The 23193-nt window shown below is 42.0% G+C and overlaps 1 protein-coding gene and 1 pseudogene across 1 annotated transcript; both read left to right on the plus strand.

The window, feature by feature from the left end:
- Positions 1 to 329: 329 nt before the first annotated feature.
- Positions 330 to 3448, plus strand: LOC115777356 (uncharacterized). The gene is made up of 6 exons (XM_030725243.1): positions 330 to 1010; positions 1565 to 1700; positions 1927 to 1979; positions 2330 to 2625; positions 3300 to 3305; positions 3399 to 3448. The coding sequence occupies exons 1-6, from the start codon at positions 415 to 417 to the stop codon at positions 3446 to 3448; spliced, it is 1137 nt and encodes a 378-aa protein (XP_030581103.1). The 5' UTR covers positions 330 to 414.
- Positions 3449 to 16361: 12913 nt separating this feature from the next.
- Positions 16362 to 23193, plus strand: part of LOC115777352 (cadherin-1-like) — a 29218-nt pseudogene continuing 22386 nt past the window's right edge.

Raw genomic sequence — 23193 nt, forward strand, 5'->3', positions numbered from 1 at the left:
TATAAGTCGAACTTTTTTTCATAGTTTGGCTGGGGGTGCGACCTATACTCCGGAGTGACGTATATGTGACATTTATAACACATGAACCAAAATACTCCAGCCACTTGACATCTCCCTGAACTGCAGCTTTAAGGCAGTCTTGCGTAACCTGTGGGCGCAGTGGATGATGGATGGAGCGCACAGCTTAACGGCAACTGGGAGAATGCGCCACCCAATTTTCCTGGAAGTCATTGGATGGATCAAGAAAACATGGGCTTCAGTGACAAACCATCCTGTTGGGATTCAGAAAGGCTGGAATAATGGGCTAGTTGCACTAGGGCTTGTGACGTACTTCCATTTCGAAACTATGCTGCTGCATCGTTTCCGGTATGTTTGTTTTAATGCTTGTTAGCTGTTGTTGTCTGGTAATTCAGCATGAGTGTACGCAGAAAAGTATTTAAAACGGTACATTTTCAAAGACAGGAGAAGAAATACTCCGAACATTGCTGTGTCCCACTTTGTTCGGCTTCGTCCAAATTTAACGGTGTTTTAAGTTTCCATAGTTTTCCGACTCAGTCCGACTTGAGAAAACGATGGCTGATAAACATACGCCGGGATGATTTCACTCTTACCGCTCACACTAAGGTCTGTAGCAGACACTTTGCCACTGATCAGCTCATAGAGCCAACGACCCCTGATGGTCGAAGAAGACTGATTAAAGGTGCTGTACCAACGCTTTTTGAGTGGAATGGCTTTAAAGTTGAGCCACTGCGGCGTAGTGTTTGGGAGAGAACAGAGCGACCCACTGAACTTGTCCATCTTGAGGAGCAGGAAGAGCAGGGTCTCTCAAATGATCATGACTACTGCTCAGTCCCTGAACCGTCTGCATTGGACATGTCTGCATCAGCTGCAGAAGACCTGTGTAAAGAGGTAGAGGATCTGAGGAAGGAAATACAGGAGCTGCGTGTCCAGCGTGAGTTTGGATTACAGCGGTTTGCTGGCTCCGACACCGACATCAGATTCTATACCAGGTACACCTAAGTTCTGTTCAAGCTAACTGTTTCAAATATACAAATTTCAGCATCACTTAAATCAGTGATTCTCAATCTGTGGGATGCAAACGACCTGGGAGAAAAGTAATGTTAAGTTGAACATAAGATTAATTTTCATGGCATAACTGGGAAATCCCATAGTATACGGCAGCAGGTACGTTAGCATAGCGGCTAGCGCTATTTTCCACCGTCTTTTGTTTACATAGAGCAGCAATGCCGTTTCGACCTGCAAAGTGGGACATGATGGAAAAGGTTTGAGAACCACTGAGTTAAATTAAAGTGTTTCCTGTCATAATAAAAACACTGTATCTAGACACACACACATATATCTCATGTAGATGCATTAGTATTTAAGCAATATCCTAATGCTATAGATAAAATACAGAACCAAATAGCTTCTTAATCATACTATCTGAAAGTTAAATAGCATACAATTTGAGACACTGGTTTAGTTGTCAAAGCTGACATCATTTTGCTCAGTGTGTGGAGCATTAATTAATGATTGAAATTATGTTTTTCTTTTTTGTGAATAGATTTCCAAGCTATGACCATTTGATGGCATTTTGGTTTTTGATTGAGCCTTGCATTTATAAAATGGTCAGGGTCTCAAGAGCCAAATCAGCTGCCAAGAGGAATGAAGAAGTGGTGACACCTGCACGTTCATCAACAGTAAGTTATGCTGGTACTCAGATCTATGCATTTATATAGGTCTACATCCTAAAGGACTCAGCCTCCCTTACATACACCTGTGTGCTACAGTCCCCCACTGTTTACCCCATGGTATGGTATACATAACCATTATAAAAAATTCAGCCAAAAAAAAAAAAAAAAAAGCATAATCTTACTAGTTTGTAGCATAAGAAGTAACATTTTCTCTTTTATTTTAACCTCCCAGAGGCAGCTGCTCCAGCCAATCGATGAGTTCTTTCTTTTCTCGTCTTCCTGTCGGTTGGTTGAAGGAGAGGGACCTGGCACATCGATTCAACATACACCAGTCCACAGTGAGCCGTATTATTGCAACATGGACAAGTTTTCTTGCCACTGCACTGGGGTCCTCAATGCATCTGGCTTACGCGTGCAGAAGTGCAGGCTTACCTCCCTGAGGAATTTAAAGATTTCCCAGACACCCAGGTCATCCTAGACTGTACAGAGCTGAGATGCCAAACACCATCCTCACCACTACTCCAAAGTGAAATGTACTCCTCATACAAATCCCACTGCACTATGAAAGCCCTGGTTGGCATAGCTCCACATGGTGCAGTGACATTCATCTCTGATCTGTATGGTGGTTCGATTAGTGATAAGGAGCTATTCAAGCAATCAGGCATCGCTGAGAAGTTGACCGAAGACATGGCAGTGATGGTTGATAAGGGCTTTCTAATCAGTGACTGCTGTAAGTGCAAAGTGTACTGTCCACCTTTCCTGTCTAAGCAGAAGCAGATGCCAGCATACCAGGTTAAGGAGACACAGGCCATAGCCAGACTGAGAGTACATGTGGAGCGAGTCATTAGGAGGATAAAACAGAACAAACGTTTTGATGGCATCATCACCTTATCACATGTCTACAACATCAACCAGCTGTTTGCAGTGGCATGTATGCTTTCAAATTACCAGAATACAGCTTTAGTTAAAAAATGGGTTAAGTGAGCCACAAGACAACCAGAATGCAATGCAAGGAGCTTATTGTCACCATCCTAAAATTAATTTTATTTTTACCTAAATCATCAAATTTTTAATATTTGGTTCAGTTTTGTTTTTTGAAAAAAGTTACTTAGGCTATTATTTTAGGAGGGTGACTTTATGGAAATTGGCCTGCAGCTGAAGCCCCTACAGTCAGCTGACAAAAATCTGATTACAGAACTTATACTTGGATGTTGATAGTTGAGTTCTAGTTATTGATAGTTCTAATTTTTGCAGATGTTGAATATTAATACTATATTATGCTACTGTGTTTCTATACATGTTCCAGATTATTTAAAAATCTTGTTAGTCTTTTTTTTTTTACATCAAACATTTGTCATTTTCTTCACTTGTGTAAGTTTAACTACATCAGTATGGGGTTGTTTGTCCTGAATATAATACAAACTCAGTATCTTAATGTGTTTTAAAAACTCAATCAGTGCCATTTCTAAAATAATTTATTTCACACAAACGTAAACTGTTGAAACAAATTCATAAAATGTTTAAATTGCAAATAAAATGTAACTGTTACACAAGCAAACCTGAAGAATCCTTTTTACCCTTATGTGTTCAGTGTTCATTTTTCAGACACAGGTATCTTGGCATATATGTGTAGAAAAAAAAATGGTCAGCTTTTTCTCTGATTGCTCTTTGCACCTCTGCATCTGTGTATATTCTCTGCACAAGGTAGTCCTCCTGTGCCCACACAACAAAGTCACACCACTGCATCCCGCTGATGAGCAGTTGTCCTTGTACCTGCCAGTAATATGCATGGCTCTTCTTTAGTGCAGGAGAACCAGAGTCTATTTGTACATATTTGCAGTCAATGAAGTTTTGTACATTTGGGCATTGAACTCAACAAGACCAAACTGGGGGTATTCATTGGGGTCAAATACAACACCATCAGGAGATGCAGCAAGCCAGGGGGCAGTGGGGTGAATGACTAGACCACAGGGTGAGTAGTTTACATTCATTAGCCTACTGTACTCAGTTGCTATTGCTGGCTCCATCTCAGCACCTCTCTCCTCATGTCTGCTGTTTGCCTTGTTCCCTTCATGATGCGTTCAGCAAGTGACTCTGCAGAGCTCTGGCCTCTGACATGACACACTTCGCGAAACCTAGATGCAGTCACTCTGGGCCTGCGGAGAAGATGCCACTCAGAGCTGGAACTTTGCTCACGTGTAGCTGCTTCTATTTTCTGAACCATTCCAGAGTTACAGACAAGCTCTTGAGATGTAGGAGCTCCTCTTCTGAGCACACAAACGCACAGTCTAATGGCAAGATGTCGTAACCCTCCAGAGGCAAGTGTGGTGTTGGTGGTGCATCATGGTGTAGTGTGATGTACCGGGATTTCAAAACTGGCTGCTGATATGATAGAACACTGCCCTCCTGCACCAGACCAAAGGCACTTTCCACAAGGGGCTTATCAGGTCTCATGTTCATCGTGGTCACAAGTGGCCTGTCCTCAATTTTAAATTTTGCATATGCCTCTGTTATTCTGAACATGCAGCGATCTGGTAATGGACCCACCATGCCTCTGTAGAATCCACTCCTAAAGGAAAAACATAATGATAACAATACAAGGGACAAAGTTATTATATTGAAGTAAAATAAAAAAACTGAAACAGTGCATATATTTGAGACTGGGATGTATGTCTAGATATGTGAATCTCTGAATAACTGTAATAATAATCAGCTGCCTTCTCATATGTAGTGTGCTAAACAACACATATGTAAATCAATGCATATTCTGAACTTATAGAAACTTGCTTCTGGCATATTGTATATGCATGAACAAATACACATATGCATTTGACACATGGGAAACAAAATTTCATAAATCTACTTACCGTACTCCAGTCTGGACCATCCTATTTGGTACCGGCTTAGTGAAGACCATAGAATTGATGGGTCCTGGCTTCACACCCTAACATAAGACATATTTACTATGGATGGTTCTACTGTCTATATGTAAACATGGACTAATACAAAAACTTTAATGTCATTAAATTACCATTTGTGCGTGGCTTGTGCCATTGCTGTTCAGATTCGGTGCAGCTATGGACAGGAGGGACAACAGGAACTCTGAGTTCTGAGTAGTGCGCTGTTTGGAAGAGCAGTGCCACTGGGTGATTGCACATAACAGTGCCTGCCACACAGGAGCACTGGCTGGATGTCAGCGCCACTGGTGATGAATCCAGAAGCTTAATCTAAGAACAAGAAAGAAAATTAGAAATGTAACATCACTTTCTGGAAAAAGAGCCAACAAGGAGCATGGTTCAGTGTTATGGTTACTGACCCATGCTCATAAAACAGGCATACCCTCCTGAATGCTTAGTGTTGCCTTCTCTCCCTACTGAAAAAAATCTGATTAACCATCCTTGATAACTGAAATAGCTTTGCTGTATAGTATTAACTTAATGTAAATTTGTTTCTGATCACCCAAACACACATTGATCAAATGATCTGACCAGTCAAATTATGTGTGATAAAGCAGGGAGATAAAACATTCAAGTTGGTGGGGGCCTTTAATAATGAACTGAACTGAACCCCATTGAACGGGGTGAACAACATTACACTGCTTCCTGCCTACACTTAATCTGTGTGGTGCCTCACTCTTCCTCATTGACCTGTAGCACCAGGCTCTCACGCTGACCTCGCCTGACAACCTGTCTTTATTGGACACTGAATAAAGTCACACATGCAAGTCCCGTTAGTGTTTCTGCATTACTCACGTTAGTACTTAAGCACATGGCACACAGTAAGATTAGCATTAAATAGCTAACTATTTAACAATAATATAATAATAACTAATAGCAAGAGTGACATTAGTTAACAAAACTCCGTCTATAGTTTAGTATAAGACAAAACATTAAGAACGCATGTTGCGAGGTTATGTCGAAAATTACTATTGAATGAAGCACATAAAACCTTAGCTAACGTTAGCAAACGTTACTTTGCGGTTCATTGTTGTTTTCTTACCTTCATAGTTGTGTATATATGATGCAGCATATAATTTAAATCCTTTATCCAGTTTGCTGGCTGGGGCTTTCATTGTCCTGCAAATCCGATGAACATCAGTGACATTTAATGTTGGGAGCTCTTGCAAGCATCGGGTGTAGAACGTCGCCATTTTTAACCGGAAGCGGTGGAGCCGCATCGCGCCGAACACGGAAGCGATTGTGCAACAGGCCCATTGGAACTGCAGCTGACGACGAGTCTGACTAACGCGACAAAGAAGAGGAAGCGGCGCTTCGTCTACGGAGTGTACGGATTTGTTTAGAAGTGACACCGAGGATGAAGAATTCAATGGATTGATGGTTTGGTTAACTTGTTAGTATGTTCTTTATGCTATGGTTATCTGAATAACTTAATGTTACGTTAACATACCGAACACGTGTTCGTTGTGCGTCATGTAGCTGAATGTGTTACGTTAGCATAACGTAGGCGTAACCGTGTTCGTCCTGTTCTTTAATCCATTATTATTTTAAATTGCCGTTCAAGATGGAATTTCTGCTCTGGGTCTCGGATTCTATCAACCCCCCCCCCCCAAAAAAAGTGCGAATTATAGTCCAGTGCGACCTATATATGTTTTTTTCTTCTTTATTATGCATTTTTTGGCTGGTGCGACCTATACTCCCGAGCGACGTATAGTCCGAAAAATACGGTAGTTCATTTTATATGAAAGGCTAGACCCTCCCATTTTGATTGACACCTCATTCGGCCAATCATATTAAGAAATGGGTTTTCCAGAGCCAATAATAGCCAGGGGGTGTCACGTAGCTTTTCGGTTGATTTTTGGTGCAGCCAGTTACATGATTGGCCGAACGAGGTGTCAATCAAAATAGGAGGGTGTAGCCTGCCATATAAAATGGTAAATGGACTAGCTCTTATATAGTGCTTACAAAGCGCTTACACAACATGTTTTACATTTACCCATGCACTCACATTCATACAAGCACTTCCATGTTTATACTAAGCTAAGAGCTTTTAATTAACTAACATTCACACACATTCATACTCCGACAGGACAGCCGGAGAGCAACTTGGGGTTAAGTATCTTGCCCAAGGATACATTGGCATGTAGCCTGGAGTAGTCAGGAATCGAACCGCTGACTTTCCGATCAGTAGGTGACCTGCTCTACCTACTGAGCTACAGCCACCCCGCACTACATCCGTGCCGCTTACGGGACGCGGCTGTCCGTTGCCGAAGTCCTCGAACTCTGAGGAGAGAGAAGCTAGAGACTTGAGGCTCCAGCATAGCACGAACAGTTCAGAAACAATTTGAAATGAGAGAAAAAAAAGCAATTTATTAACTGATTGTCGTGTTTTAGACTGCTTATTGTTAGCGGATCTATTCTGACCCAAAGTACAGCCATGGCCGGTTCTGAATGACGGCTTTACAGCAGACAGCCGCACGAACTCTTGCCGGTGTTGTGCGAAATTCTGTTCCCCCCGTGAAAATCTGTTCCCCCTGTGTCAGGAGAGGGCAGCCAGAGAGGCGGATTCAAAAGTCTTCATGGCGCTTCTGATCAATTTCTCGGTAAAAGTCTTTACCGTGTTTATTCCTCTCATCAAGAACAACAACTCCTGTGAATATGAAAACATTTGCTCTTTATTTGCCAAAGTTACACAGGGGGAAACAAATATTTCAGCCATCCAAAATATTGTGTTCCCCCTCCATGACATGGTAACAAATTAATTTACCAGCAAGTCTTTTACAGTGTCATTTTACCGAGAAATCGATCAGAAGCGCCGTGAAGAAAGTCGGATCCGCCTCTCTGGCTGCAGTTTGTGCTCCCGCCACAGGGGGAACAGATTTTCACGGGGGAACAGAATTTCACACAACAGCCAACAGTAACAAAACTGAATTATAAATAAAGGCGACTTTTGCTGGCAGTCTCTCGCCAAACCTTTCATCCTCACTGACACTGCCATATCAAGATTAACGTGGAAGTGTATGTCCTAATATTGAAATTTGTGTGAACCCAAATCCTGATGAAAAAAATAACACAAATATGAATCTAGATGGTTCGGACAAATGTTGGTGGATGGTGCAGTGTTGCCAGATTGGGCAGCTTGTGAACACATTGGGCTGGAAAATTATATAGATATGTCTATATAATTATAAAATTTGAAGGCAGCAGCTGACACAGTAACAGTGAGCGCAGCGCACTGTGCAGTCTAAACTCTGCTCTGATTAATTATATGAATGTACAGCGAGTCAATCAGGATTGTGAAACGTCAGCTGCAGAGCCCCAGTCTCCATCATCAGATCAATGCCCGGTTCATTTTCCATTTTATAAACAATACTTTAGAGGTTTTCGTGAAGTCACACTGTGACAGTGACGTGCATTAGTGTGTGTGTGTCATCAGTGGCTATAAAAGGCCTTTTCTTAAAGGATAAAGTGGTGTTTGAGCCACAGTTACGGCGGAGCGGCGGCTCCTTGAAATGGGACGCAGCCTTCCTGCGGCAGACAGCTAGCAGCAGGAACCGGACGCGCCAGGTTAGCCTAAGAAGCTACTGAGGCGTCCGTGACAACCACCATAGAAACAGCCTTTTAAGACCGTTTTAAAAACATCCTCAGAGTTCAAACGAGCAAAAATATATGATTTGAAACAGTTACAGCTGCAGAGCTGTGGCGGCTTCTTTAAACATTGTTTACATAGATGATCATGAATGATACGATGTAGCTAGCAGTGTAGCTAGCAGTGAATGAGGTGACGTCATTGTGTGCGCATTTCACAGCTGTCTGTCTCAGTCTGTTGTTGATATTACTCCAATTAACATGTGTTTACTTTCTCTGGACCATCTCAGGTCCACCTTTACAATTTCAGCCTACAAAATGATTTCAATATGAACACACACTCTAACATCAGTGCGCTTTATGAAGTCCAATCCTTAAAATAAATATTATGTTTGTAAACATTCGTGTCTCTGAAATAAGTACAGATGTTCATGTTTGTCATTACTGTTTTATTTGTTTAGAGAATTGTGAACTTCACATTGTGTATCTAATCAGAGTCTCAGCAACCTTCAGTCAGAGACTGAGACTGGATCACAGCTTTAACCTCTGCAGAGTCACAGACAGACACAAACCTTCCAAATCACACACAAGCAGCCCAGTCTCATCATTTTTGGATGCCTCTACTGTACACTACACTGTGATCAATATATTAAAAATTATAAATGAAAAGATAACATTCACATAAAGCTGTTTGAAAGTAAAATTAATAGGTACTTTCCAATAATATTTTTAAGGATCTCTGTCAGAGACCAGACAGAGCCATGACTCTCAAGAACCAGAGACTGAAATATGGAAAAAAAAAAAATCCCTATGAGAAATAAATGTGCAACAGTAAATATTTTGTCCAGTGGAAAATAAACGTTTTGAATCAAAAGCTTGGGATATCATCAAACCAGAAAAATAGAACTCATTTTTTTCTTTAATAACACACCTTAGCATGTAGTAATGTGACACATTTCCAAACAACAATACATAGATTTTGTTCAATGTTTTGATTGTGGCAGTGAAAACACATGTTGCTGTGTGTGAGTGTGACTGGCAGCCTGTGCACTGAGACCATGAAGCCCACTTCTCTGAAGCAGCTTCTTCTTCTTCTTCTTCTTGGCATTAAAACAGAGGAGGGAGAAATCTACCAAAAGGAGAAAGAACATCTGAGGTGAAACCAGTCAGGACAAATGATTAAATTATATATAGTAGTTCAATACAGCCTCTCAGGTAGCTTTGTGTTGATTTCAGCTCACTGATCCTGTCTGTGGACCTGTGGTTTTTATGTTTGTAACCGTTTAACTTCCATTCATCTATTTAACTCAGGGAGGAGAAATGTCAGGTTGGTGCAGCTGGTGAGTTTAGGAGGGAGGTGCGTTTGGTTCTCTGTTGTCATTATCTGAAAGATTTGGTTCACCCTGTGGCTGGGCTGTATCTGGGGTTATGTTGGACCTGTCACACTTAGCAAGTTTCCCAGGTTGGTGTTTATGGTTTAGAACTTCTAGCTCTGGAGCAGCATCTGTGGCTGTGTAGGGTCCCGTTGGTTTTTGCTGTTTCTCCAGATCTGCTTTGGAAATTAGGTTATTGATCTCAGTGCATTCCTAAACAGGCTGAACAAGGTTATATATCGTCACCCTCCTAAAAAAATGGTCAAAGACATTTTTTTAATTTTATTTTTGTCTAAATTAAATTTTCAACATTCGGTTCAGTTTTTTGTGTTTTCTGAAAAGCCTGAAAAAAATCAAGGGAGGGTGACGACATGTTTCATGGCTAAATAACATAACTGCTGCAGTCTGATGGTGACAGCAAGATCTGAAGCAGTGGGTGACGAGGAAGAGGAGGAATACAACAATTTGAAGAGATCCCTCAGTCTACAGTCAGCACAACGGCTACATTAGTGGCTGTTTGAGTTTCCTTCCATCTGCTGTGAACCTGAAGCACGGAGAACACAAAACATCTCTTCCAAATTTGAGATCACAATTACAAATATGTTCTTATTAAGGTGAAATATGTGTTGTGACCTGGCTTTTTATACACCTGGCGACCCTGGGTCATCATTGGTAACCCATCCCCACCCCCACACCCATCCCACACACATTCCGATCTACTGGCCCCGTGTACATAACAAAAGGTGGCCTAATGAGATGTAAACTGCCATTTGGAGGCGCTTGGTAGAAAAAGGAGTAGTGTGAAAATGCTGGTAGTTCTAGTGGTCCAAGTTGTTCACCCACTCCTCCAACCTCCTACAACAGTCTCCTACAACCTTAGGGCTTGGTTTGTGGCCTGAACTTGAGTTCAAGCTTCTCCAAACTCCACTGGTGTTGCTCTGCAGTAGCTGGTCCTCCATCTTCTTTCTGTAGGTGTTTTTTCCATCCCTGATTTTCCTTCTGAGATCCTTCTGCACAGCTCTCAGCTCCTCCTTATTTCCTGATCTAAAGGTTCTCTTCTTCTCCTTCAGGAGAGCCTTTGTTTCAGAGCCACAGTTATGTATAACAAGTAATACTCAAGTGAATGTTAAACATGTATTAAAAGAAAAATGATTCAGCTCAGCTCACAAGAAACTGCTGGATACTATTCTGGAAATGCCTAATGAATACAAGGCCACTGTGAGCAATGACAAACCTTTAAACATGATAATCAAAAAGTACACATTAAGTATCATTGCTCACCTTTATTTATGAGAGTGTCACTTCTCAAAATGATTGCATGCTGTCAGCTCTCATGGGTGAAGTTTGGCTTTGAGGGTTGGAGAAGAAGCTTTCCAGCACCTTTGGATTTCCAATTCAGTTCTGAAAGAGCAAAGACACAAACTACAATGATGTATGAAGCAGAAATGTTTGATTGTTGCTGCAGCACTAAACAGGTTTATAAACTGGTAGCTGATATAGCCTGAAGTATTAAAGATGAACCTCCTCTACCACAAAAAAAAAAAAGAAAAAGATTTAGTGCTTCTTTTTGCTGTTCTCAAATCTGCTCCCTCCACTGATAAACAACAACAATGTAAAACATATTAATGAATCAGTAACAAAATTATGGTGTTGAAAGTAAGTAGCCTGATGCTTCTAGATTAGTGATTCAAATTAGTGAGTCAAAACCTGAGATGGAGACTGGGTTTGTTTAAAGCTGAGGACAGTGAATCAGTCCCTGCTCACTGACAGGATTCCCAGAGTCTGGAAGCTTCTCCATGATGGGAATGTAATACACTGTAAGTTTCAGCTCAGCTCAAGTTTCAACTCACTGCCTTAATAATATCACTATATAAACGCTGTCCATTGAAATCCTCTTACCTGAACACTGCAGCATCCGCCGGAAGTCAGCGAGCATGGCTTCTGTAGTCCTTCGTCTGTAGTCCTTCATCCCTCTGTCAATGATCCTCCGTTAGAATGATAACTACCTTCTCGACTGACTACGAGGTGCAGACGGCCCTTGCTGGCCCATATCTACAGGCCTGAAAACCGCTAACAAAGTCAGTAATTACCTCATAACACCCGAAGCGGGTGAACTAATGCAATTTACCTGGACAGCAACGGGAATACGCGTGACCATGGTTACGGCCGATGGGGTGATGGGTACTGTAGTTCATTTATTTATTCATCGTTGGTTCATGGATTTAACACAGAGGGAAAACGGCTTCAGACCACGGAACTCAAAGAAAAAATTGGACACCGAATATAGCACTAACCATAAACACGTAAATATAAATTTAGACCTAAAAAGCCCCACAAATGTCATCGTTACAACCATAAGCAGCATCCCACATTAAATGAAACAAGGAGAAATTCATGTCAAAAGGAAAAGTGGCGCTTAAGGATCGCAATTAAAGGCATAATTCAGCTTCTGAGCTTCCAGTTCAAAAGAAAAGGGGGAAAAAAGGGGGACAGGGGCAAAAAAAAAAAAAAAACTATACTGCAGCTTAGAAGCCGTGCTCAGAGGCACGAACTTTATCCCACTGCATTTCAGGCAGAATAGAAGTCGTGCCGAGTAACACGAAAAAAAGAGGGAATTCGTGTTCATGAGCACGAATCAATAGCTTAAATTTCGTGACTACTGCATGAACTGCCGTGAGACCGGGTTGGCTCAGCTCAGCACCGCTTCTTTTTTAACCTACTGTATTTATTTACTTATTTAGTTAAAAGATGAAGTGAAACAAAGGAATCTTTTGGTGATTCGCAATGGAAATGTGTGAAAGGTCATACTGACAAAAATTTTAGGCATCTATTTTAGGTTTTCAAAACTTGATACTTCACCAAAACTTTTTTGAATCACAGAACTCAACGTTTTTGTTAAGAAGGCGCCACCTTTTGGTGACAGTCTACAATTGAGGGAAAGGGGTGTGTTCATGCTGTAAAGTAGATACGCCCAGGAGAAGGAGGGGGACTTCCAGCCCGACGACAGCCGGACGTCGGCCAGCTGGGAGCTGGACTTCAGCTGGCCGACGTCTGGCTGGATGCGGCAACATTAGGTGGCTGCATCTGTATGTGGTATTGTTGCAGCTTCTGTTTGCGAGTGACTTTCAATACACTCACAATGTACCAGACAACACAGCGAGACTGCTGGGCTATCTGTGGATTGCTGTCGAGTCTGGAAGGCGTCGTAGATGGTGGAGGGAGAAGAAGCAGAAACAGGGCTGCAGGTCCAGCCTTTTGCTAAGGCTAAAGAACACACCACACAAGCCATCTCTGCTGAATCTGCTGAACTAGATCGATCCACCCACCACTACTGCTAGGCTGTTGTGTTTGTAGTCCCTCCTGATGAAAAAAGAGCCGGCTCCTGTCATTTACTTCAAAGAGCCAGCTCTTAGAGCCGCAACGTTCGCGACCAACCATCACTGTCTGCACCTGTGGCCGCGCCAGCGCTGCTGTGCTTAATTGTGTAAAAAAAAAAAAGAAAAATTCTGATCAACGGCCAGTTCGGCCTGGAAACGACCGGCCATTCGGGAAACCTCCCGAACCTCCCGATGGCCACCAGGCCCCTGTATGAAAGTAAACTGACAAACAGCCATTTTCATGGTGACATTCCTGACAGACCGTTTTCTGACTCCTGCCGCTGTCTCCAGCTCCCAAACACTCGGAGGTGTTCAGAGGGGGGCCGGGGGGAGCGCGGTGGCATTACGCTATGTTGCGCCTTCAAAATAAAAGAGTTAAAGAATTTTCTCCTCTGCGGTGTAATTTTTGGGTGGGACAAATATGCCTGTCTCCAATATTGGGGGGGACATGTCCCCCCCTTCCCCCCCGGTTCCTAAGCCTATGGGCAGTGAGGAGTTTCACTCCTACTTCGGCTAGAGTGGAGTTAGTATTAAAGTTTGTGTTCTGGTTGTAGGAAGAGTGAATCTCCTACACCAGGTGGCATTGCGGTGAGCCCATTTTATTCCCAGTGGGGTGGATTCTAAAATTGGAGGCAGGTACAGGTAAACACTGCTGGTGTGCTAAGGTCGAGAGGGTATCCCCTCCATGGTGTATTGTTTTAACCCCCTTGTGTCCTGCCTTGTCTCCCCCTTTTTTATAGAATACTACGCTGCTGTTTTGCCTTGCCCGGCGTTGTCCCGCCAGTGTTTTATGTCCCTGTTTGTTTCATGATGCTGCTGCAAACACTGGTGGGTTAAACCGAAGTTTCCCTCTTTTGGCATCCTGTTGAAAGGAAAGGTCGCATCTGCTTGCGACGGGGTTTGAATTGTGGGGCTTTGTTTACCCCGGATGTCGTTGTAACCAGACTGTGTGGATGAACATTGTGTTGACTTCTGTTTTTATTATTTTATCTTTTGGGAACATGCGGAGCAGCGAGGAGGAAGTGGTGTAAGACCCTTTCTTTTTGTAATTTTTTCTCATTGTTTGCTCGGCCGCCTCTTGTGCATGCGTAGCGGCAAATTAGGATAGTGGGAGTGAACCCTGTTTGCATGTGCATTTATGTTAATCTGTGGTTTTGCTGTGTGTATGCGCCAACTGTGGGGTTTATTGTACCTCCTCTAGCCAGGGTTTTTTTTTTTTTTTTTTTTTTAAATTTATTTTTTACTTATTGATCTGTAGCTGTTTTTTTAATGTTCGTTTTTTAAATCAAAACCTACCCAGGAGACTTGTGTGTATTTCTATATTGCAATAAAGTTTTATTTGTAGTCAACTGAATGCACGCCTACAGCAGTTCCTTTGAGTGTGTGGTAGGTTGGGCCTCTCACCTGACCTGGGTCACACACTATTGAGTCATCAGTTTGGAGCATACCATCCCTACAGTTAACATCAGAGACTGCCGCTAGAACCCTGTCATCTTAATCAGTCACAACAACCCCACCTGGGGGAATTTCACCCCCAGGAAATACAGAATTTTGAAGGTATATTCACAATTCGAATAAAAAACTACACAGGTTCAAATAAACACACCAGAGTTGGCTCGATGGGAAAAGAAAAATACTTTAAGAAAAATGTAATTCAAAAGTTAAAAACATGAGGAGACGACTGTAGTACTAATTGTTTACGAGTTGTACACAATCATACATACAACCGTACAGTGCTGTACAATAAAACAAAATGTGAGCAAAAGGGGGACCTCCACCTGTGGAGTGGGCCACACTGCCACTCTGCATTCCAACACTAAAAGAAGCAAAACAATTTATTAGGACTCACAACACTGGAGCTTGCAGTGCTTAATGGTCACAACATAGCTAATAGACACACACACACACAGACACACACACTCACACTAAAAACACAAAGGGACATAAGAAACACTCTAACCTTCAGTATTAAAAGTATTTACAGTGAAGCTGTATCACACGGGGTCACCATCTGTTAACATTAATGGAATTATGAACACCATATCAAACACTGCCAACACAGTAAAACATGCCTGGACAGAAAAACACACAATGGAAGACATCGTCATAAATTGGCCTTCCCAGAGCCTGGACCTCAGCATTACTGAAGCAGTGTGGGATGATCCTGACAGAGAACAGAACAAAAGGCAGAAACATTCAGAGAAGAGCTTTGAATGTCCTTCAAGAAGCCTGGAGAACTGTTCCTCAGGGCTACTTAAAGAAATGACAGGAAGCTGCCTCAGAGAGTTCAGACTGTGCTGAAGAAAAAAGGAGGTTATTACAAACATTTCAGACTTGTTAGAATTGTACAAACTCTGTGTTTGTCTTACATGCTGCATTTCCACTGATGTCTGTTTTAATAAATCACTGCACCTATTTCCTATTTTACTAACTCAGTATAAAGCAATGACAAGTTGCTCAAGAATCAGTGTCACTAAACACATTTGTGTGTTTGTAGTTGTCAAACAGTAACTTTGATCTTGATTCTCATTAGCAGAGGTGATAACCATGGCTCATAAGTGTCCACTGTGGATTCCAACACCACACATGAACAAAATTATGTAGACTTTGCTGTGCTTGCATTAATTTTTACAGTGCTCAGTTATTGTGCTCTGCCCGGTATATCCAGCTCATCATCTCACCAACTGCCAGCTCTTCTTCTCACTTAACCCTCCTCAGCTCCTGGTACCAGCATGAATACTGTTAACCTGTCAGGTAACTGCTTCCAGACAGAGACGGGAAGAAAAGCATGGATGGATAAAGGAAGTGCACTTTTCCTCTGTATTAATTATTGATACTGATTATTGTTTATCACAGAGAATGACTTCAGTGAGTGAGTTTATTACAGCTTATTAGCAAATGACTTTACTGAAGAAAAGAAAGCTCCAGGCTTAAATCACTGTCATCAAATATACCGCGGCTGTATGTAGCTTCTGTTGGAGAATATCACCATGTGTTTTCAACACTGTATGAAAATAGAACAGAAAATTTCCGCTGCTGTTCAGACAGCTGTTGGTGGTTTTCAGGCTGGCTTCACACTAGTAACTTCACAAAGACTTGTGGTTGGTTTTACAAATGAAAAATAGTTCGCTGTCAGCAAGTTTAGTTTTTTTTTCTTGAGGTTCGTGATAAACAATTGTGGTTGAAATTTCAATTTCAATGTGTGTGTATGTGTGAGAAAGACATGGTGAGTGAGAGACAGATTATCACTAAGAGGAAGTAAGACTGAGATCTGCAGATGTGGTTGGCTGAGCTCAGACTCAGATCATTGCTGATAATAATGCTGTCAGCTTCTACCATTATTTGATTTGACCATATAGTTGTGAGGAATACTAAAAAGGGAGACAGATGGGGTCCACTTGGTTCACGGTTTTTGGTGCTGCAGTCATTGTTTTTCAGGTGAGACTTCCTCCTTTGGTTATACTTTTGCAGTTGGTGTTCAGTCATTTGTCTTATTGTCCATTCTACTCAAAGTTAAAAAAATGTGGTTCATGTTGTTACTTACTGATTTGATTCTGACATAGACGACATGACGATAGTTGTTTTAAAAGCAGTACTTCCCTTTTTCTTGTGAATAATTTTGGTAGCCACAGCACTTGCTGAAATAACTTAGGCAGATTTAAAACACTTGTTTAAAATCTGTAACTGCTTCATATGCATAGAAGGCTGGAATTGGAAGAATTTTTACTACACAACTGTTTGTTTTTTACATCATATAAGTTTATACCCAACATTCACACTGATGGTCATGAATCACCCAGTAACACCTTTATCAGCTTTGTCAGCTCAGGGGTGACAGAGGAATGTGAGTTAAAGCCAAAACCTAAACTGAGCAGCAGTTGTGTGAGAGGCTCTCCCCCCTCAGCCCCAACTGGTCACAGCAGATGACTGCCCCTCCCTGAGCCTGGGTCTGCCGGAGGTTTAAAAGGGAGTTTTTCCTTCCCACTGTCACCAAGTGCTGCTCACAGGGGGGGTCATTTTGACTGTTGGGTTTTCTCTGTAATTATTGTTGGGTCTTTACCCACAATACAAAGCACCTTGAGGGAACTGTTGTGATTTGTTGCTAAACAGTACAAATTGAATTGAATTGAACTGAGAGTAGACGGGGCATTGAGGAACTCTGTAAGAGAAACTCCACTTAAACTCCACAGTAAATCATTCCTTCCTCCTCTCATTGTTGTCCCATTAATCTGCTGCCTCGTGTTGTTATTTTTTAACCTTTATTTTACTGTGAAACATGACACCAAACATGTGACAGGATGAAGTGTGGAGGGAAGGCACTGACAAAAAAAGATTTTAAAGAGAAAAAATAAAACGTAGATATATTTCATCATAATTGGTAATCAGGGTGTGTGTTGCTGTAAGAATGTAAATGGAATAGTTCTTCTATAGCACTTTTTTACTCTATCTGAGCACTCAAAGCGCTTACACAACATGATCTAATTCCTTCATTGTTATGCTCTTCAGTGCCAACACAGTACAGAGCAGCTACCTAAACTCTGCTCCCAGTGAGGTCGATTATCTCGTCAATAGTTTTACATCCTCACTGTGTATAACTTTGGATACTGTGGCTCCTCTGAAAAGGAAAGCTTCAAATCAGAAGTGCCTGACTCCGTGGTATAATTCACAAACGCACAGCTTAAAGCAGATAACCCGAAAGCTGGAGAGGGAATGGCGTCTCACTAAATTAGAAGATGCTCATTTAGCCTGGAAAAAGAGTTTGTTGCTCTATAAAAAAGCCCTCCTATAAGCTAGGACATCTTACTACTCATCATTAATTGAAGAAAATAAGAACAACCCCAGGTTTGTTTTCAGCACTGTAGCCAGGCTGACAAAGAGAGACAAAGAGTATTCCTTCAACTTTAACAAGTAATGACCAGGGTTATAATAGTTCTGGATTTTACATTATACTTTAGTTTTATTCAGTTCTAACTTTTTTCTCCAATTCACTCAGTTTTGATTAGTTTTTAGGGCGGTTTTGCTCATTTTTATTAGTTTTTTTTAATTAGTTTTCTAGGACAAAAGACATGCTGTGGAACAGAACCAGAAATTAATAATAACTAATGATTAAATACAGAGTGAAGTATAAACAGAGTACATAAGGTGAATGAAAAGAAAGTGCATTATGGGCATCATTGGGATGTGTCTGTGTTCATAATTCCATCAATTTTTAATGAAATCCATACCACCGGCTGAAATGCATCCCTGAAACATGGCAGAGATTCTACTGTGTTTCACAGACAGCTGTAGACATTCAGTGTTGTAAATCTCTCCTGACCTCCTACATACATATTGATGACAATTTCAACAAAAATTTGGATGCATCACTCCATTAAACCCATTGTTTGGTGCCTTTATTGAATGATTCATAGTTCATTGTTAAGTGGCTTAACAACAAAAACAAACATTCCTTGTGTCATGTCCTGGGCCGGTGGCCCAGTGTGTTATGTTTTCTTGGTGTTTCTGTTATTTTCTCGGTTTCTATGTTGTCATCTTGTTCCACATGTTTTCCTGGTGTCTAGTCTGCGTCTGCGTCTTTGTCTCCCCCTTCTGGCTTCCTGTTTTACTTTGATGGTCGTCTGTTCCTTGTCTTCAGTTTTGCTTTCCCCCCGTTAGGATAATCATAATCACCTGTGTGCCCACCTGTTTCCTCTTCCCTAATCAGCCCCTCTGTGTATTTAAGCCTTGTGTTTCCCATGCTCCTTGTCGCGTCGTTGACGTTATTGTGCCTGCGTGTGATGTTGTGTGCCCGTGTGTTCCCTGTGCTCCCTGTGTCTGCCCGTCGTCTCCCTTCCACGGTTTTTGTATTTGTTTTTTTCCCTGCTTAAATAAATCCCTTTTCAGTGATGTTTACCTCTGGTGTCCTGCGTGTTTGCCCTTCCTCGCCCGTTTCCTCCCCGGGCATGACACCTTGTCAGGTACAAGGACCGCACTGAAAATTATTTTAAAGGCTGCCAGCGTGCAAAGAACATCTTTGAAAGATATAAAGTCTGGAGAGCACTGGTGCTGAAGTGTGTGAGATCCCTCAGCTTATCTCTGTCTAAGAATACAATAAAGGACATCCAGAAATTTAGTGGTTAGAGTAACACAGAGTGATATTAAAAATAAAAAAATTATCTATATGTGATTTTACTAATAGTTAATCATTCACTCTTCCTTAGTCAGTCTTTAAAATGTATATGTATTTGCCAGCTCAATGCAGCTCATTGTTGATTTGCAACCATTATTTCAGATGGACTTTTACTGTAAAAACCAAACCCAGAACGAGGGTATGAGAAGGCAGTGCTTTTTGTGTGCTTGTCACAAGATGGCAATGGTCACCAATAAAGTGAAGTTAAACTAGCTTGAAATTGATTTGATTGTCGACTCCTTCCTGTCTGACTAACAGTTCAAAACCAGAAGGTGTTCATCTGTTGGTGACCAAAGAAAAACAGCAAACCCTGATATTCTCAAAGCTGGAAACATTTAAAGTTTGCAGTTGTTGATTAAAAATGTTATTAAGCTATCAAACTCTACGAGCATGTTTTCCTCTTGCTTATAATTAGCCAATTCATTATTCCAGGTCTAACTCAAATACTTCCTCTCCTCTCTTAGATCTCAGCACCAGCAATAGCGGAGAGGCCAAAGTGTGTGCCTGGATTTGAATCAGATCTATGGATTTTCAGAGTGTCTCAGCAACACCTGACGCCGGGGATGAGGCTGGGCAGAGGTAAGAACAACCCAGGAATCTGCTCTCTCACTCTTAACCTGAATTAAATGGTTTGGTGTTTGTTTCTAGCGTTCAGTATCATTTCACATGAAAGATTTGTTTGTACAAAGCTGTGGGAGCATTTAGACCTGAATTACAGCAATAAATGGAATGACAGTTATATAATGGTAATTTGACTTCCATATGTAACTAAGCTAAGTTACTGTCTAACACTCACACACATTCAGTGTGTGTGAACTTGGGGTTCAGGATCTTTCCCAAGGATACGTTTGGCATTCAGCCAGTTTGAACTGCCAACCTTCCAATTAGTATGTGACCTGCTGTACCCCCTGAGCCACAGCCACTTATATGAATGAAACTTTATATCTACAGACTCAATGGGTTCAAAAGGGGGGGGGGGTCAACAACGGGGCTCCAGCACCAATGTCACGTCTCACGAGGAGACACTGGACCTAACCACATGTCTCAGTTGGCGAACCCCTATCAAAAAGCATGTGTAAGTGGATGTGCACCTGGTGTCACCCCATCAAAACCAATATGACAAGCAGATATACAGTGGCTTGCAAAAGTATTCAGCCCCCTTTTCTCTGAGTGCAACTAGTTGCATTCAGAAGTTGCCTGATGAGTCCACCTGTGTGTAATCTAATCTCAGTACAAATACAGCTGCTCCGTGATGCCCTCAGAGGTTGGTTAAGAGAATATTGGGGAGTAAACAGCATCATGAAGTCCAAAGAACACACAGACAGGTCAGGAATAAGGTTGTGGAGAAGTTTAAAGCAGGCTTAGGCTATAAAAAGATTTCCCAAGCTCAAAGCTTGTCCCTGTTTTTTCACTTTCTTCATTCCCTCGTGTCCATCCCAACAGTTTTAGCAGCTCTCTCCAGGAATTTGCTGACATTTGTGAGTCCTTGTATTGATTGTTCCTGATTGTTATTCTCTCACTGATAAAGTGGCCGGAAACGCACAAGGACGGAACAAGTTCATCACAACGTTGCGGCTGCGTGGCAGCGAGGAGTAGTCTCATTTCTCCGGAGGTGAACGCCAGATTCCGTCGGTTCAGAGCAGTTTCTGTAGCTGCCTTGTGTGCGCTGTTGCATACCACTGTAAGAATCAGTGTGTGCTGTATTGTGGGTCATTTCCAGGTTCATTGGTTGTTCTTGGCAACAAGGGAGAGTAAAACAAAAATAAGCTCTTATTGACTACCAGTGATGTAATCACCAGATACAAATTTGACTTATTAGTGGCTGTGTGGACCAAGCTCTCAATACAGGTTCAATGTAACAATGGGCCAGACACCCCATATTCCCACAGCACCCTCTACAGGATACCCCAATGGTCAAATCCCTCCTCCAGGTCCACAGTACCTACTACCACAGTAGACTGGATGGGCAAACTCCCGTGCAAACTTGAATATCTTTGAGAGGATACAGAGCCAGCATTACGTGACCAGGCTGAAAACAGCATTGTTCCTTTTGAATCTGAGTCCACTGCCTCTCACTGAGGGCAACTCCAGACTGTAACAGAGTCCAGCCCCTCTCCTGGAGACTGGTTTCAGAGCCCGGGCCATGTGTTTAGGCGACCCTGACTATATCTACCTGGTATCTCTCAACTTCACGGACTAGCTCAGGCTCCTTCCCCACCAGAGAAGTGGAGGGCCTAAAGGAGAGCGGGCCCATGGCTCCTCTTCAGGCCCACTGGCTAAGTCCAAGCCACCAGGCTCTCTCTCTTGAGCTCCCTCCCCAGGTCTGGCTCCAGGGTGGGGCCCCAGTAATCCTATCCTGGGCAAAGTAAACTGTTCACTTCTTGCATCTGCCATAGGGTTACTGGAACTGCTCTTTTTCTGCCCTAACACCCAGTGTGTTAAGTTATTTAGGAAAAGATGCAGACTGAAAATTCACATCCGTCCTTGCTGTGTACCCTTATCTCCAGATCTAATCCTTTTCACCTGCGAGCACATTCGCAGCTGGACTGTGAGCATCCAGCCTGCAGCTCAGGTCCATGAGGTATTGAGTCTGAGTCTGTACGGTTCTGCATAGCCCATCCATCTGGTTGTGCAGTCTCGCCAGATTTCCTTAATTTCCCAGTAAATCAGGTATCCTCCAAGCCCAGACAGAAGAGATCCCGTTACCAAAAAATGTAATATGTATACGTCTTCCACGTCCTCAACTGGCAATGCTGAACGACACACAGGTCTCCACACGCTCCACGAGTCAATTATGTACCCAACGGGGTCTATTCCACTAGGACATGTGGGCGCCCCTTTCCCCGATCTCATAGTGGAGAAAATCAATGGTGTTGAGGGTCGAGTTTGCCAGATCCATGTTGATTCCTATTTGGTCGATGTGTAAGAGAGGCATTTACGGCAAGCAGCAAAGCAGGTAGAGTGTGGAGCACAGGAGCGAGAGAAGATGTGACCGTCTCCATCAAGAGCAGGAAGAGAAGAGAGCAGGAAGAAAATAAGAATGCATTGTAGTTGAGTTAAACATAAAACTGTTTCCAGTTTCACTCGTAAGTTAATGAACATGAAATTGAATTTAAAGATCAGTTACATAATGAAGGCTTGATTTGACAAAATAAGGTTATCCTGATAAAACAAATTTTTTTACAGATATGTCCCAAGACAACCACAATATCATGTAATATAGATATTTTCAATATTTCATCAGTTAACGCTCCACCCCAATAGAATTCTGTTAGAATGTTCCAGATTCCTGAGAATTCAGAAAGAAATCTGACAAACCTGAAAACTGCTGCAAAGGGTCAGTTATGAATTACTTAAAGAGATCACAAGTAGCTCTTTGAAACCATATACTCTGTTCCTCATAATCTCTTTCTTGTTCTGTTCTCCATCCATCCATCCAGCCTTTTCCGCTTATCCTGTTCAGGGTCGCAGGGGGCGCTGGAGCCTATCCCAGCTGACATAGGTCGAGAGGCAGGGTACACCTGTACAGGTCGCCAGCCTGTTGCAAGATTTGTTCTCATGATTTATTATTTTTCCTCCTCCTTCCTTATCCCCACCTCTTCTTCCTCTTCACCTCAAGTCTCATTTCTTTAACTGCAGTCGGAGTTCTAACTCACACATGAAGATGGTTATTTATTTCTGATATTGTTGCAGTTTCTGATTTTCATCAGATTAGAGATTCCAACCTCCTGTCTCCAGACAGCTGAACAGAGCCAGTGTAACAAGTGCTGATTGTAAGCTAACATTGTGCTAGCTAATATTAGGCCCAACTTTCCTAAAAATCCCACTTTCCCTCTGATAAACAGGGTTGGTAACATTAGGGCCACCTAATGTAACACCGGTATTGTGCCAAAAATGATTGCTTGCCAAAATTTGATTTCCACTATTTAAACTGTTGTAAATCACTTTTTAGCCTATAATCTGGGAAAGATATGTCAAACATATCTCACATAAATGATATCAAGTCAAGAAACAATATTAGTGTCACAAGGCAGA

The sequence above is a fragment of the Archocentrus centrarchus genome, unplaced genomic scaffold (assembly GCF_007364275.1).
Source record: "Archocentrus centrarchus isolate MPI-CPG fArcCen1 unplaced genomic scaffold, fArcCen1 scaffold_50_ctg1, whole genome shotgun sequence".
NCBI lineage: Eukaryota > Metazoa > Chordata > Actinopteri > Cichliformes > Cichlidae > Archocentrus > Archocentrus centrarchus.

Bases quoted from the DNA above. Each gene is read 5' to 3' on its own strand.
- LOC115777356 (XM_030725243.1), top strand. From the start codon at position 415: ATGAGTGTACGCAGAAAAGTATTTAAAACGGTACATTTTCAAAGACAG. The intron at 1,701-1,926 runs GTAAGTTATGCT...TTAACCTCCCAG, and splicing joins CACCTGCACGTTCATCAACA to AGGCAGCTGCTCCAGCCAAT. The intron at 1,980-2,329 runs GTTGGTTGAAGG...TGGTTCGATTAG, and splicing joins CTTTTCTCGTCTTCCTGTCG to TGATAAGGAGCTATTCAAGC.